The sequence below is a fragment of the Biomphalaria glabrata genome, chromosome 6 (assembly GCF_947242115.1).
Source record: "Biomphalaria glabrata chromosome 6, xgBioGlab47.1, whole genome shotgun sequence".
Classification (NCBI taxonomy): domain Eukaryota; kingdom Metazoa; phylum Mollusca; class Gastropoda; family Planorbidae; genus Biomphalaria; species Biomphalaria glabrata.
The window spans coordinates 13,927,734-13,941,864 of record NC_074716.1 but is presented as its reverse complement, the minus strand read 5'-3'; the positions used below and the strand labels follow the sequence as shown (position 1 = coordinate 13,941,864).

Here is a 14,131-nt window from a genome sequence, read left to right as displayed (position 1 = left end):
TATGGTCTATGTTACTGGACAATGGTCTATGTTACTGGACAATGGTCTATTTTACTGGTCTATGGTCTATGGTTCATGTTACTGGCCTATGTTACTGGTCTATGGTTCATGTTACTGGTATATGGTCTATGTTACTGGACTATGGTCTATTTTACTGGTCAATGGTCTATGTCGCTGCTCTAAGTAAGTCACTGGATTGTATAGTTTTCAATAGTCCGAATAATGTTCTCGTGCTTGTCAGCCTTTAGTCAATTGTCAATTGGATTAAGTAGACCTTTCATTGAACCAGAGAGAGTTAGAGAGAGAGAGAGAGTCAGCGAGAGAGCCAGAGAGAGTTAGAGCGTTCAGGGTGATTAAAAGAAGGGTAAAAGAGACAAAAAAGAGAAAGCTATAAAAGTGAGATAAAAACATGAAAAAACAAAGAGAGATCGCTAACAATTTATCACTTTTGTTCATTTCTTATTCTGTATGCTAGGACAAATTCGTACAAGTGCTTCTTCTTCGATAATGCCATTGTGAACGGTTGCCTGAATCAGCCAAGTCTATTTTTCCAGTTGTTTCATGTCTGTCTAATATCATCCATCATTGACCGGGCCACCAAGAAAGTTACATAGTTTATTTCTTCCTCAAAAGACTACGAACAAATCCCTAACAAATCACAAATAAATCCCTAACAAATCACTAACAAATCATTAACAAATCACTAACAAATCACTAACAAATAAGCAGCCTTTGTGAGTAGTCTGTCCAAAACTTTCCGCGTATGTTGTATCCTGTTCCTAGACCAATATCTGGCCATTGAGTCAGAATAAGTCACATTTTCCCAGGACATGTTTGACCACAAGGTGAAGGACGCTAATTACCCTCCATTCCCCTCCCTCCTCTGATTAGACTTCTTTTCAACACGTTACTCAGAATGCTGTAATTAGCTTTATGCCTGATTAGAAAGACAAGTAATCCACAAACTTTATATTCCGTGTTTCTGCGTAGATCTAATGTGCATTAATGAGAGTTGACATTTGTTTATCAGAGAGGGAGGGAAAAAAGGAAAAAAAAAGGGGGGGGGGAGGGGCGGAGCAACAAATTCTTGATGTCCAACAACATTATTACATCTCTGCACCACACACACACACACACACACACAAACACAGATGCACATGAACTGTCCTATGTAGTGTAAGGGAGGGGACAACTAGAGAGTCAAGGTTAGCGTATGGGGGGCTACGACCATTATTAAAGTACAATAGACGGAAGCTCTTTTGTTTAGGGACAATTAGTTTTTACGTGTGGATAGGTAAAAGTAATAACATCGAGGGCTCAGATCCTTGCATTCTGTTCGGGGGATGTGAAAATAGTCTAGATCTAGTGGACACTTAACACCGAGTAGTGTGTTAATCAAACATTAGCACTAAGTCTTGTAATAGACAAGAGACTTCAAACAATGGAGTTAAAAGATAACCAGCCTTTTGTGATCAAATCAGTCAGGTAAATAAGTTTATAGACATTCATTAATACTAGTATAGCGAATGCTATCTTGCTGTAAATGTTTACGTACGCTTTTTATTTGTATGAAACTTCCATCTGAAGTCATTCATCATTGGTCTCTTCGAAAACAACGTAAAATAAAGCAGTGAGATTTATAACAAACGAATATTCACATTTGATATCAGTAAAACTATTAGTAAAATTTAGAAATACTTCGGGACAGAAAAATAAAATGTAAAGTAGCACAATTGAACACTGAATCATAATTTACAATTACAGAAAAAAAAACAACTAATAAAATACTCAGAAAGACAAAAAAAAAAATAAAAACATAGTTCATATTCCATATACTAGGACAAATTCGTACAAGTGCTCCTTCAACCCTATATTAATTATTGAAACTGTCTCATTATAAAAAGTTTCAAGTAAACGAAGATTATTTTTATTGGCTATACTTCAATACACTCAGTCAAAGACACAATCTCAGGCCAGTATTTATTAGATGCTATGAAGAACTGTGTTGAGTGTTGGGTAGCTTGGAACAAGATGGCAAATGTAACAACTGATGGGACTCGATCTTTGACTGAGAAAAAGAGTTGTTGTTTTTTTAAATAAAGAATATCTCAACCACAAACTCTAAACAGGAAAGTTTGCACAAAGCGCATTAAATATCATCGTATTAATGAGTAAAAGTATCTCGACATTACTCTCAACCTTAGAGAATGGAGTGGGTTACCCGAATCAGCCTGGAAAACCAACGACTTGGCAAAGTCACTGATGAACACAAAGGACTAAATCGATACATGAAATGCGTAGGACGTAATTATCTTCTTATGAAGTAACGTCTGTAATCTATAAGATAAGTTATCTCTTCCATTGTGCACTGCACTTGATAAGCAGGTCTATTGCAGCTGCCGGTTTCTCTGATGGGTTAGCAGGAGTGGGTCTGTTAAGTAGCTCCTGGAAATGTTCGATCCTCTTTTTTTCTGTACTTCTTCGTCTGTTATCGACTCTCCATTCTTGCCCTTTGTTGGTCTGTCTGGCTTGGCTAATTATCCGGATATCTTCTTGACGATAGAGTACAGGTCTTGAATGTTGTTTTGAAGGGCTGATTCTTCTGCATCTGTTGCCAGTGTATCTGTTGCCAGTGCATCTGTTGCCAGTGCATCTACGTTCTTCCAAAGACGTATCTCTTAAATCTTGCGTTCTTCCAAAGACGTATCTCTAAAATCTTGCGTTCTTCCAAAGACGTATCTCTAAAATCTTGCGTTCTTCCAAAGACGTATCTCTAAAATCTTGCGTTCTTCCAAAGACGTATCTCTAAAATCTTACGTTCTTGCAAAGACGTATCTCTAAAATCGTGGACTAGTCCGAGGAGTCAGTGTTCCCTAGCATCACCTAGTCATCAACAAACTGTGGGTGAAGCTTGTGATCTGCAACTGTAAGAGATTGTTCGGGAATGAGTATTGGACATTGATGCAGGTTCTGTTGCTTCCCTAGTGGATGATTCACATCTTATGTACAAAAGCGATATTCTATTTCTTTCCCCAAAAGACATTGATCTATCTAGTTTTTTGGTTGGGGATGTTGATTATAGATGTTGTAACAGCAGAACTTCATAGTAGTTTAAATATTTAATATTCATTTTTTTAAAATTCAGATTATACTTTCACTTACATTAACACACAAGACAAGCAGGGTAACGCATCCACGTCCAGACCATGTAATGCTGATGAGCAGTCAAGGTTTTTGAGAAAATGTATATAGTTTATGATCATTTACACTACTCATTGTATACTCCTTCATCAATTATACATTCATAGTATTTAATTAAGGTTAATATTCATTTTTTTTTCTAAAGGAAACCTTCGAATTTGCGCTATACAATTTTGGCTTTGTCATTTTGGGATTCCTTGGGCCTTATGCCTCTTTTCTTTGTCTATTTTTTGGGCTTTATATGCCTCTTTTGTGGGCCCTCCTGCCTCTTTTGTGGGCTTTTTATTTATTTACTTTTTTTAAATTTAATTTTTAATAAAAAAGAATTAAAGAGAAAATTTGAAATATGATTAGCCTATACTTAATTTCTTTACAAAAATATAATAGTGATAATGGAGATATTATTTAATAACTAAGACATCTAGAAAATATGGAACGCTTCAGGAATGTGCGCGTCATCCTTGGGCAGGGGCCATGCTGGTCTTCTCTGTATCGTTCCAGTTTTGGTATATGTACTGCGTTAACAGTACTTTTTTTTCTAGTAATGAAGATATTATTTAATAGCAACGGCATACTACATAACAAAAACCATCAGCGACAGAAAAAATGATTCAAGGATTAGCATATCAACTACTGAAGGATAAGTACTGAAACCATCAGATGTGATGATTTATTCAAGGACATTCTTACCTATGTCAAACAACGAAATTAATGAAGCATCCTTGAAATATAGATAGAAATGGTCTTAAAAAGGGTAAACACATAATTTATTTTTTCTGTTTTGTATTTTACATTGGAAGTGCTTTTTCACCTATATATCAATTGCACATGCTATAGAATCAGATAGAGCAGGGATGGGCAACCTTTTTGTACCGATAGCCGCATAAAAAAATTGGGGAATGGGAGGCCGCATATATAAATGTTTAGTTTCCACACAAAAGAAAATACTTGTTCACATTTGTATGTGTACCCAAGTAATGTGAAAGTTAAGTAGGAAAGTTTTTTTAAAGTTTGGAAATATATCTTTTGGCATCTGTGGATCTCCCGCGGAAGTACTGACTGGAACTTCTCTTTCGGGTCATTATTTGCTTGGAGGTAAGTCCTCTAGAGGTGAATCACCTTCTGCGCTAAATGTTGAGCTGATGGTATTGATAATTGGTTCTTGACGTCTTAAAATTTGCTTGTATAAATTCCACAATCAAGGAATCCTAATAAATCTTGTACTTTTAACCATTTCACTAGAATTAATTTTATCTTTCAGCAAAGGAAAATGACGAAAACTGTTTTCCCTTGCTTGCCTGGAGAACTGGAAAAGCCTTGTTTGTAAAGATTTAACATGCACATACATTTCATATGAAAGCAGCCCATCGTAATGCTTCGTATTTCTTCTTCTTTTTCGTTCGCATGTTCCATGTCGGAGGGTCCTATATCTGAGATGAGCCGCGCGGTGCTTGCTAGATCAGGCTGTTCTCCGTATAGTTTTTTTTTGTTCTCTAGAATCGTTTTAGGGTAAGAGTTATTAGTCTTATGAAAAACAAGAAATCTGTCTTCCACTCTTCATTAGAAATATCAGTAACAAGGTCACAGTCGATGTCCTTCTAGGAACATAACAATTTATTCCCTGAGATTTTATATTCTTCTCATTGCCTTGTCCATGCTAAGCCAGCGGATTCATCGGAATATTTTGTTTCTAAATCTTCGAGTACTTTTAGAAACTGCATGTGGTTAAGACATCCTTTCCTGACAAGTCTGATATGTCGTATGTATAGGTTGGTAGTACAAAGACGTTTAATGCAGCTTTGTGCAAACTTTCCTGTATAGAGTTTATGGTTGAGATATTCTTTATTTAAAAAAAAAACAACAACTCTTTTTCTCAGTCAAAGATCGAGCCCCATCAGTTGTTACACTTGCCATCTTGTTCCAAGCTACCCAACACTCAACACAGTTCTTCATAGCATCTAATAAATACTGGCCTGAGATTGTGTCTTTGACTGAGTGTATTGAAGTAGAGCCAATAAAAATAATATTCGTTTACTTAAAACTTTTTATAATGAGACACTTTTAATAAATTTTACAGATATTTAGAATTTATTGTTAATATATTTGCATTTTTAAATGTATATACTGTGAGCACACCTGATTTCTGTAGGTGTACGCGGGTCGCATAAAACACTCCGGCGGGCCGCGTGTGGCCCGCGGGTCGTAATTTGCACACACCTGACATAGAATATCCTTAGCCCAAGCTTTTAAAATTTGTATTGGTGCACACATAAAAACATGTATTTAATATTTAAAGAAAAAAAAAAGTTTCTGATTTTCCGATATAGTCAACTAGTCAAGAAGCCGAGATATGGTTATTGAAACCTAGAGAGTCTTGCCTCAATACAAACACCCCTTCAACTAATGCAGTGGATCAGATTCAAGATTTCGATTCTTCAGAAATTTCAATCACCCCAAAGCTTCATTGTCATAAACTTTCTCTGAATCCAAAGAACGACGTAAGGTCAAGTAAAGTTCGCCACAAAGGTCAAGGAAAGTTCGCCACAAAGGTCAAGGAAAGTTCGCCACAAAGGTCAAGGAAAGTTCGCCACAAAGGTCCCCAGCTTTACTCTGTTGAGTCACCAAACGACGTTTGAAATATAGCGACGACACGCACAGCACCAGATCAAGAGAAAGCTTAAACCATTGGCTAATTTAAATTGGAAAATGGCGTCATTACCGGTGATTTAAACCTCAAACTTATGCGTACCCCTTCTAGAATGTTTGTAACGCTGTGTACCCCTAGCCCCCCCCCCATCTCCCCCAAAAAAGGATTTATATATATTTTAATAACATTCAAAATGTATTTTATTATTATTTTTTTTTGTAGTCCTACACACACAATAATAATTACTCTATTACAATTAAGTATTCAATTAGTGAGTTTTTTTTTGCATGTTTCACATCAAATACATTCTAAAACAAAATGGAGACATAGTTTTTACATTGACAAAGTGAGCCTGTTGACGGAAGTGGTTGTAACATCGCTATCCATTTCTTGATCTTTGTAGAAGTCTTAAAATGTAAACTAGCACCGGATCTGAGTTTCTAAAAACTTCAAATAAATAATCAAAAGAATTTAGAATGTATGATGTTTGCATTTATAAACTAAATGGTTATTTTCACAAATCAGCACAGTTTACTATTTGGAACACTTACCCCCGTAGAGATGTCCATTTATGGTTCGAGATGACCGCATCCCTTTAATGAACCGTTTGACCCGGGAAAGGATTTTATCCCGTCACCAGGATGAGGAATCGGCTCTTCGCCAACCCCTCTGTCTGGAGTCCCCCATCGACTAGATAATCATTTATCACATCCGTCTGATCGTGGGACACGGACCCTTGAGCCAACGACATGAGTTCCTCCTCTCATGCGAGGCCCACAGGGGGGCCCTCCATATGCCTATACTGTCCCCACTGACCCCGTGGGGGAACCATCACCACCCGTATGGTCCCCGTTGGGGAACGAAGCAATGGGGGTTTTGGGCGGTTAGCTAGACTTTTTCACATCCCCACCACGTGCAGGTACACTCGCTAGAACATTTCAGTTGTAGCTCACTGGGAGCCCTGTTTGTTCTCGCTCTTGACGTTTCCGCTTCCCCGGGCGGACGCTTCCACGGAGGTGCCACGCTGAGGCGACGGAAGCATTTTCTCCGACGCTTACCCCAAACAAACTCTTCCCGTACCCCTAGGGGTACGCGTATCCCACTTTGGGAAACACTGCTCTAGGCTAATGCTACATCATTAGATCTAATCTGAATGTAAGTCTGCTTGTGGTTTTTAACTTGGGACTGTCGTCGCTATGGTCTTGGGTTCAAAACCATGCCCGCCACCCTCCCCAGTAGCCCTGCAGGAGGTTAAGACGTAAACGTTTGTCTTCCTCCAGGAGCGTGTACAACATAAGTGAAATCAACTATTATGTGTCTTATTTCATTGGGCCCCGCCCCTGCATCTAATAACAGCTTTTTTTTTTCATTTCTACGATATCCAAGTATCCTCTTACACTGGTCAATACACCGATGAATTATTGAGTGACTTCGTCTTAACAAAGGGCATTTTTAAACAAGGTTTAGGATTTGGATGGGGGGTGACCGCGTGCTAAGGAAGTCGGAAGATGAAAGATGGACTAATTCTCAATGCATCTCTGAATCCCATTAGTGAGAGCTAATTATTCATGACCTCCCAGAATTTTCTTCTTGAAGAAATGAAAAATGGACGATGTATATGCGTGTGTGTTTTGGGGGGGGGGGGGCAGCATATTGCTTGATTTTTGAATCGCAAAATAAATCGGGGCCACTATCAGGTACTGTAAAAGCGGCGTCAAAGAGAAAGAGGAAAAGGGTTGAGCCTTGCTAGGACACCCACGTATGCTTGTAGGTTGACTATGAAAACTAAATCTTAACCACAGAGTTATTTTGTCCAATTGTTTGATGAATTGGGGGACTTTCCTCAAGGTCATTGAGTTCTCCTAGAAAGAAGCCGAGATTCCAGGAACTGCGTACGAGACTATGTGTGTATAGTATAGTGTGTGTTTGTATACGTGAGAACATGTGTGTACCTTTGTATTACACAGAGAGAGGGAGGGAGAGTGTGTGTGTGTGTCTACCAAGGTGGACATATATAGAGTAAATGTTAAAATCGAATATTTCAGAGAAGCCTACAAGACTATTTCTCCAGTTTTTTGTACACATATTCTGTCCTGATGCTCTGCTATCCGGCCAATCGAAGCTTCTACCAAATTAAGCCTAAAGTTTTACTGAATTCGACTATTATTTTTATTTTAGTTTATTTTCGCATTAATGATGCCAGTGGCTCAAGTGTCATAAAAGTATTTGCCCCCCCCCCTTTTCAAAACTAAAAATGTTAGTCACCACTGACTTGGACCTGGAACTTATCTCGCAATTCAGTATACCATCAAAGTGATGGGGGAAGAAAGGCGTTCAAATGTTCCACTGCTGGAGTCATCGTATTGTTTGGAGACAACTCCTTCAGTGCAATGTTCCTTACCATAGATTTGCTCAGTGCAATGTTCCTTACCATAGTCTTGCTCGGTGCAATGTTCCTTACCATAGTCTTGCTCAGTGCAATGTTCCTTACCATAGTCTTGCTCGGTTCAATGTTCCTTACCATAGTCTTGCTCAGTGCAATGTTCCTTAACATAGTCTTGCTCGGTGCAATGTTCCTTACCATAGTCTTGCTCAGTGCAATGTTCCTTAACATAGTCTTGCTCGGTTCAATGTTCCTTACCATAGTCTTCCTCGGTGCAATGTTCCTTACCATAGTCTTCCTCGGTGCAATGTTCCTTACCATAAACCTTCTCAGTGCAATGTTCCTTACCATAGTCTTGCTCGGTGCAATGTTCCTTACCATAGTCTTCCTCGGTGCAATGTTCCTTACCATAAACTTGCTCAGTGCAATGTTCCTTACCATAGTCTTGCTCGGAGCAATGTTCCTTACCATAGTCTTGCACGGTGCAATGTTCCTTACCATAGTCTTGCTCGGTGCAATGTTCCTTACCATAGTCTTCCTCGGTGCAATGTTCCTTACCATAATCTTCCTCTGCGATGACATACAGCTTCATTGCAAATCTAATGAAATTGTTATCGACCCAAACAATGTGCGTCAGCATCATTAGCCCCCTACCCCAGCCCCTTAAAACTGCCCAGCGCCGCCCCCACCCCTTTCTGCCGCTTGCCGCCGCCCGACATAAACAGTCTGGCTTCGCCTATTTATAGATTTCATTACATGCCATATCTGGACGGTCATTATTTATTGTTATCTCTGGACGATATATCTCCGACAGAACAGACCAGGTCTTGTCAATAACAACAATAACAACACCGAAAAATTGGACGAACTGTCTGGAGGACTCTTTGTGCATGCAGTTAAGGCGTTGAAGCCAATGGTTCTCAAAAGAATCGTGGAATTGTCAAGCAGTTTTGAATGCTTTAGTTAGATGTGGAAAATATATCTCAGTTTCTCTCTCTCTCTCTTTGTCTTTGTTTATCTGTCTGTCTCCCTTTCTCTTTGTCTCTCACTCTCTGCCTCTTTCTGTCTGTCTGTCTCTTTCTCTCTATGGATGTCTTTCTCTCTCTCTCTCTATCTCCCTCTCTTTCTCATTCTATCTCACGCTCTCTCATATAAAAAAGCTCTCATTCTCTCTCTCTCCCTTTCTCTGTCTATCTGTCTGTCTTTTTCTCTGACTATCTCTCTTTCTTTGTCTCACTCTTTCTCTCTCTCTCTCTGTCTTCTTTTTCTCTGTCTGTCTGTCTTTCTGTCTCTCTCATCTCAAAAAAATCTCAGTCGTAGAAATGAGACAAGTAAAGGCGGTTCTATGAATTTATGCGCAATGTCACCCTCGCACCAATTAGAACTGATATAGAGGGCATCTCTCGTCCCTTGTATGATAAGTGCGGACGCCCTAACACAAGATCCCAACGTGAGCCACTTTCATAGCGCGATGTGCGGACCAGCTCCCAGTATATTCCTACACCATGCTTTGTCCGCACAATCTGATTTATGAAGGTCAGTGTCACAATTATCTCGTTTGAAGATAGCGCTAATTTCAATGGCACTCTAGTAACAGCGCCACCAGATAAAATAGTTGACCCATTAAAACAGTGTGTCACAAGTAAACAGAGTTATCTTCCAAACTAACGTCTCAGCTAGAACAGCTATCTTCCCTGGCGATAAGGCCGACTATAGATACTTGTTCGCTGATGTAACAATACAGGCGTAGACTTGAGACTTGATCAGCTATAATAACATATTCCTGGAAATTGTTATAGGATAAGAATCAATCATAGTCTACTTGATATATTGTTTTCATTGGGCAATAACTTTCTTATAGTTTACCAGATGCTTATATTCTGTACAAATATTTGGAAACAAGTTTCGCTACATGTTATATGAGACAAACTTAAAGTGCTATGTTGGTCTGCGGATTTGTGCTTTCTATGTTCTAAAGACTCATTGATTTATCTATCAGCAGCAGAGTCAGTTTTTAATGTAAAGTAAGTAAGTATTTCTGATTCTTCGTATGTGTGTATGTGTGACAGTCTGTCTGTGTATGCTTGTGTGTCTGGGTATGGTTTTGTGTTTGTGAAGGCTTGCGTGTTTGTGTATGTTTGTGCGTTTGCGTGTTTGTGTGCGGGGGTGTCTGTGTGCGTATAGAGAGCTTACAAATGAGTCGGGTTTTTATTCAATTTGTTCAATGAGTTCGTGCTTACTGAGATAGACTTACAATGAATTGAATATTGAAACAGTCTTTACAGATGAACTATAGTGGCCTCTTATTGAATGGTAGTTGACACTGATATCTACTTGGGATAAGTTATATCTTAGCATCACAGACATATGTAAAAAAAAAAGCACAGTATCAACGAGAAAGGTGGGGATAGACAGAGATGGTGCTGATATGTGGCAGTGATGGTATGTATAAACAGAGAGATGGTGCTGATATGTGGCAGCGATGGAATGTCTATACAGAGAGATGGTGCCAATATATGGCAGTAATGGTATGTATAGACACAGAGATGGTGCCAATATATGGCAGTAATGGTATGTATAGACACAGAGATGGTGCCAATATATGGCAGTAATGGTATGTATAGACAAAGAGATGGTGCCAATATATGGCAGTAATGGTATGTATAGACAAAGAGATGGTGCCAATATATGGCAGTAATGGTATGTATAGACAAAGAGATGGTGCTGATATGTGGCAGTAATGGTATGTATAGACACAGAGATGCTGCTGATATATGGCAGTAATGGTATGTATAGACAAAGAGATGGTGCTGATATGTGGCAGTAATGGTATGTATATACAGAGAGATGGTGCTGATATGTGGCAGCGATGGAATGTCTATACAGAGAGATGGTGCCAATATATGGCAGTAATGGTATGTATAGACACAGAGATGGTGCCAATATATGGCAGTAATGGTATGTATAGACAAAGAGATGGTGCCAATATATGGCAGTAATGGTATGTATAGACAAAGAGATGGTGCCAATATATGGCAGTAATGGTATGTATAGACAAAGAGATGGTGCTGATATGTGGCAGTAATGGTATGTATAGACACAGAGATGCTGCTGATATATGGCAGTAATGGTATGTATAGACAAAGAGATGGTGCTGATATGTGGCAGTGATGGTATGTATATACAGAGAGATGGTGCTGATATGTGGCAGCGATGGAATGTCTATACAGAGAGATGGTGCCAATATATGGCAGTAATGGTATGTATAGACACAGAGATGGTGCCAATATATGGCAGTAATGGTATGTATAGACACAGAGATGGTGCCAATATATGGCAGTAATGGTATGTATAGACAAAGAGATGGTGCCAATATATGGCAGTAATGGTATGTATAGACAAAGAGATGGTGCTGATATGTGGCAGTAATGGTATGTATAGACACAGAGATGCTGCTGATATATGGCAGTAATGGTATGGGTTTGTGACTAGAATTAAGATTACTATTACCTCCCATGCCTCCCCTTATCTCTGTCTCCTATTGGATGATGCACATGTTTTAAAACAAATAACGATTGGCCTGCCCTAAGGGAAATAATCTTTGAACACTTTATATTCAAAGTATTCCCCCTCTTTTGTCCCTCACTAAATGGAACCTTTACGAGCCAATCACTTCAAATGAGATACATTGTGCTTGCATTTCACTGTCTTTGTAAGCCTTTATTGAACAGGTCTGACCTAACAAGTACATACCACAGACCACAGACATACCACAGACCTATATATATTATTTTGGTTTTGGAAAACGGAAGTAAATTCTTCTCCGATAATGACCAGATCACTGACCTAGATATAGAGATTGTTATTTACGAAATAATTCACATCTATTGATTTTAATCATCTTATGTACATTTAAATAGATTGAGTACCTTGATCTTTCTAGATTAGGTAGGCCTATCTAAAAGTTGCAAAATAATAATTATGAGACGAGACATAAAATTATATGTTACATAGGTTAATATTGAAAAAACTTCTTTTAACTACAATACAAAACAACGCCTTGTTTCCTTTTTTTTTTAAACATTTTCACGACATTTTTGTGTAGTGTTAAAAGATCTCCATGTCCAGTCTAGAGGTAATAAATGTAGGTCTGTGGTACATGCATATCGTAACCTAGATAACGCGCATATTGTATTTGACTATTACCGTGGAATGTTGTTAAGATCACACTTTTTGATATCATACATCATAGTCTGATCATTGACCTGGTCGATAAAGTCCATGTTTGTGTTGAACTGAAATGTGGTGAATGCTGGGATTTGAGGTGGTGGAGAAAATGTTTTGCTAGGTTTATACACAACGTGTCAACCTTTTCTTGACACTGTCATTGAAATCTTGTAAACATAATATGCAAACATTGCCAAACTAAAACAATATACCAAATGTTCTGAACAAATGTCGTTCATAAATAAATAAAACGGAGACATGTCAGTGTATGAATATATCAGACAGTGATAAAATTAAATATCTTAGTTATTTGATTATTTTTTAAAAGTATTGACTTCAATGTCTCATTATTTGTTATTGGTCTTTGGTTTTGTTTGTTTTTTTTAAAGTTCCAACTCTTGTAAACGATGGCCACGGGGTTGTTATTGGTCTTTGGTTGTTTTTTAGCGGCTTCCGAAAGGGTAAAAGACGCTATTAGTTTTGTGTGAAATATCTGTCCGTCCATCCGTCTGTCCCGTTTAGATCTCGTAAACTAGAAAAGATAGTGAAAATACATCATAATATTTTAGTCCGTTCAAACTTCTGATGCAACGGCTACTTTTTTTTACTTTTTTAAAAGCGAAAAATCAAATTTTTAAAATCACTTATGCAAGCAGTTTCTTCATCAAAATACACCAATTTTACAACTACTCACTATTAATAGTAACAAACACTGGAGGCTCTTTAGTAAGAGAGATGACTATTTGCCATATATTTAACAGATTTGTGCAAATGTTTTAGATTTTTTGTTAAAAACTTTTATTTACATTTTTATTTCTACGTTATGTAAGTTCTGTTCTTTTACTACATTTACCAAAAAATAAATGTTTACTTTTTTTTAGAGAAAAAATCCATTTAGTATGCATATAAGTTGGACATAATTTAAAACAACAATTAATAAATAGTTTTTCATGTAATCATGTGAACAGCACGCCTCGTACGGCACAATAGAACATTAAACTAAAGGATTTTCTTTTCTTTTTTTTTTTTGAGGATTTGAATAAGCGATTGACCCTTTACAGAACAATTAGATCAATAAGTTATTTATTATAAGACATCAGTTAGGCCACATTCACATCAAACTTCACATTCACTTTCACCTGTCTTTTGGTTTTGTTGGACCGCTGGGGCACCACACAAGATCTGTCAACCTTCTTTCTCCATTCTTCTCTGTCATTTGTCTTTGATCGAATTTTATTCTGATGTTCTTTTTGAAAATATTGAAAACTGCCTTTTTACCTGCCCGGGTGGTCGATTTTGAGTTTGTGTTGTTTTTTTTTTATGTCCGACTTTTGTAAACATTGGCCACGGAGACGAGATGTTCTTTATCTCTACAAATAACATTAGAGGAATAACCAAGTATCTTAGTGACTTAAGAGCTGCTTGTTATTTTCAGAATGATAATTCAAATAATTGTAACTTGTTACAAAACTTAAATTAACTCACTCTGTCTGTCTGGTAAAAAATGTGATAATGCAATAGCGGAGTATACACCATCGGATGAAGCTGAATCTTCACGCAATTATTCATTCACATAGACATGACATGAATTAATAAAAAAAAGTAACAAATTAGGCAATTAATTGTTGGTAATTCATTACTTGTTTAATACTAACAAGGGAAACTAATACTTC

The 14,131-nt window shown here is 37.8% G+C and overlaps 1 protein-coding gene and 1 non-coding gene across 6 annotated transcripts in view; one reads left to right on the top strand and one right to left on the bottom strand.

The window, feature by feature from the left end:
• The window catches only part of LOC106073086 (arrestin domain-containing protein 3-like), a 209,833-nt gene that overhangs the window by 52,677 nt on the left and 143,025 nt on the right, over positions 1–14,131 (top strand). The window contains exon 1 of one of the 5 annotated variants that reach the window (XM_056032065.1): positions 1,148–1,485. The exons of 2 other annotated variants lie outside the window; for them this stretch is intronic. In XM_056032065.1, the coding sequence (XP_055888040.1) occupies positions 1,442–1,485 (44 nt within the window). In that variant the 5' untranslated portion in view covers positions 1,148–1,441. Of the gene's footprint in view, positions 1–1,147; positions 1,486–9,922; positions 10,260–14,131 lie in introns of those variants that run through there. 2 more of the 5 variants (XM_056032068.1, XM_056032069.1) reach the window with 2 other exon arrangements.
• LOC129927030 (U6 spliceosomal RNA) lies at positions 3,626–3,731 on the bottom strand. The gene has a single exon (XR_008778744.1). It is a non-coding gene; the product is annotated as a U6 spliceosomal RNA (small nuclear RNA).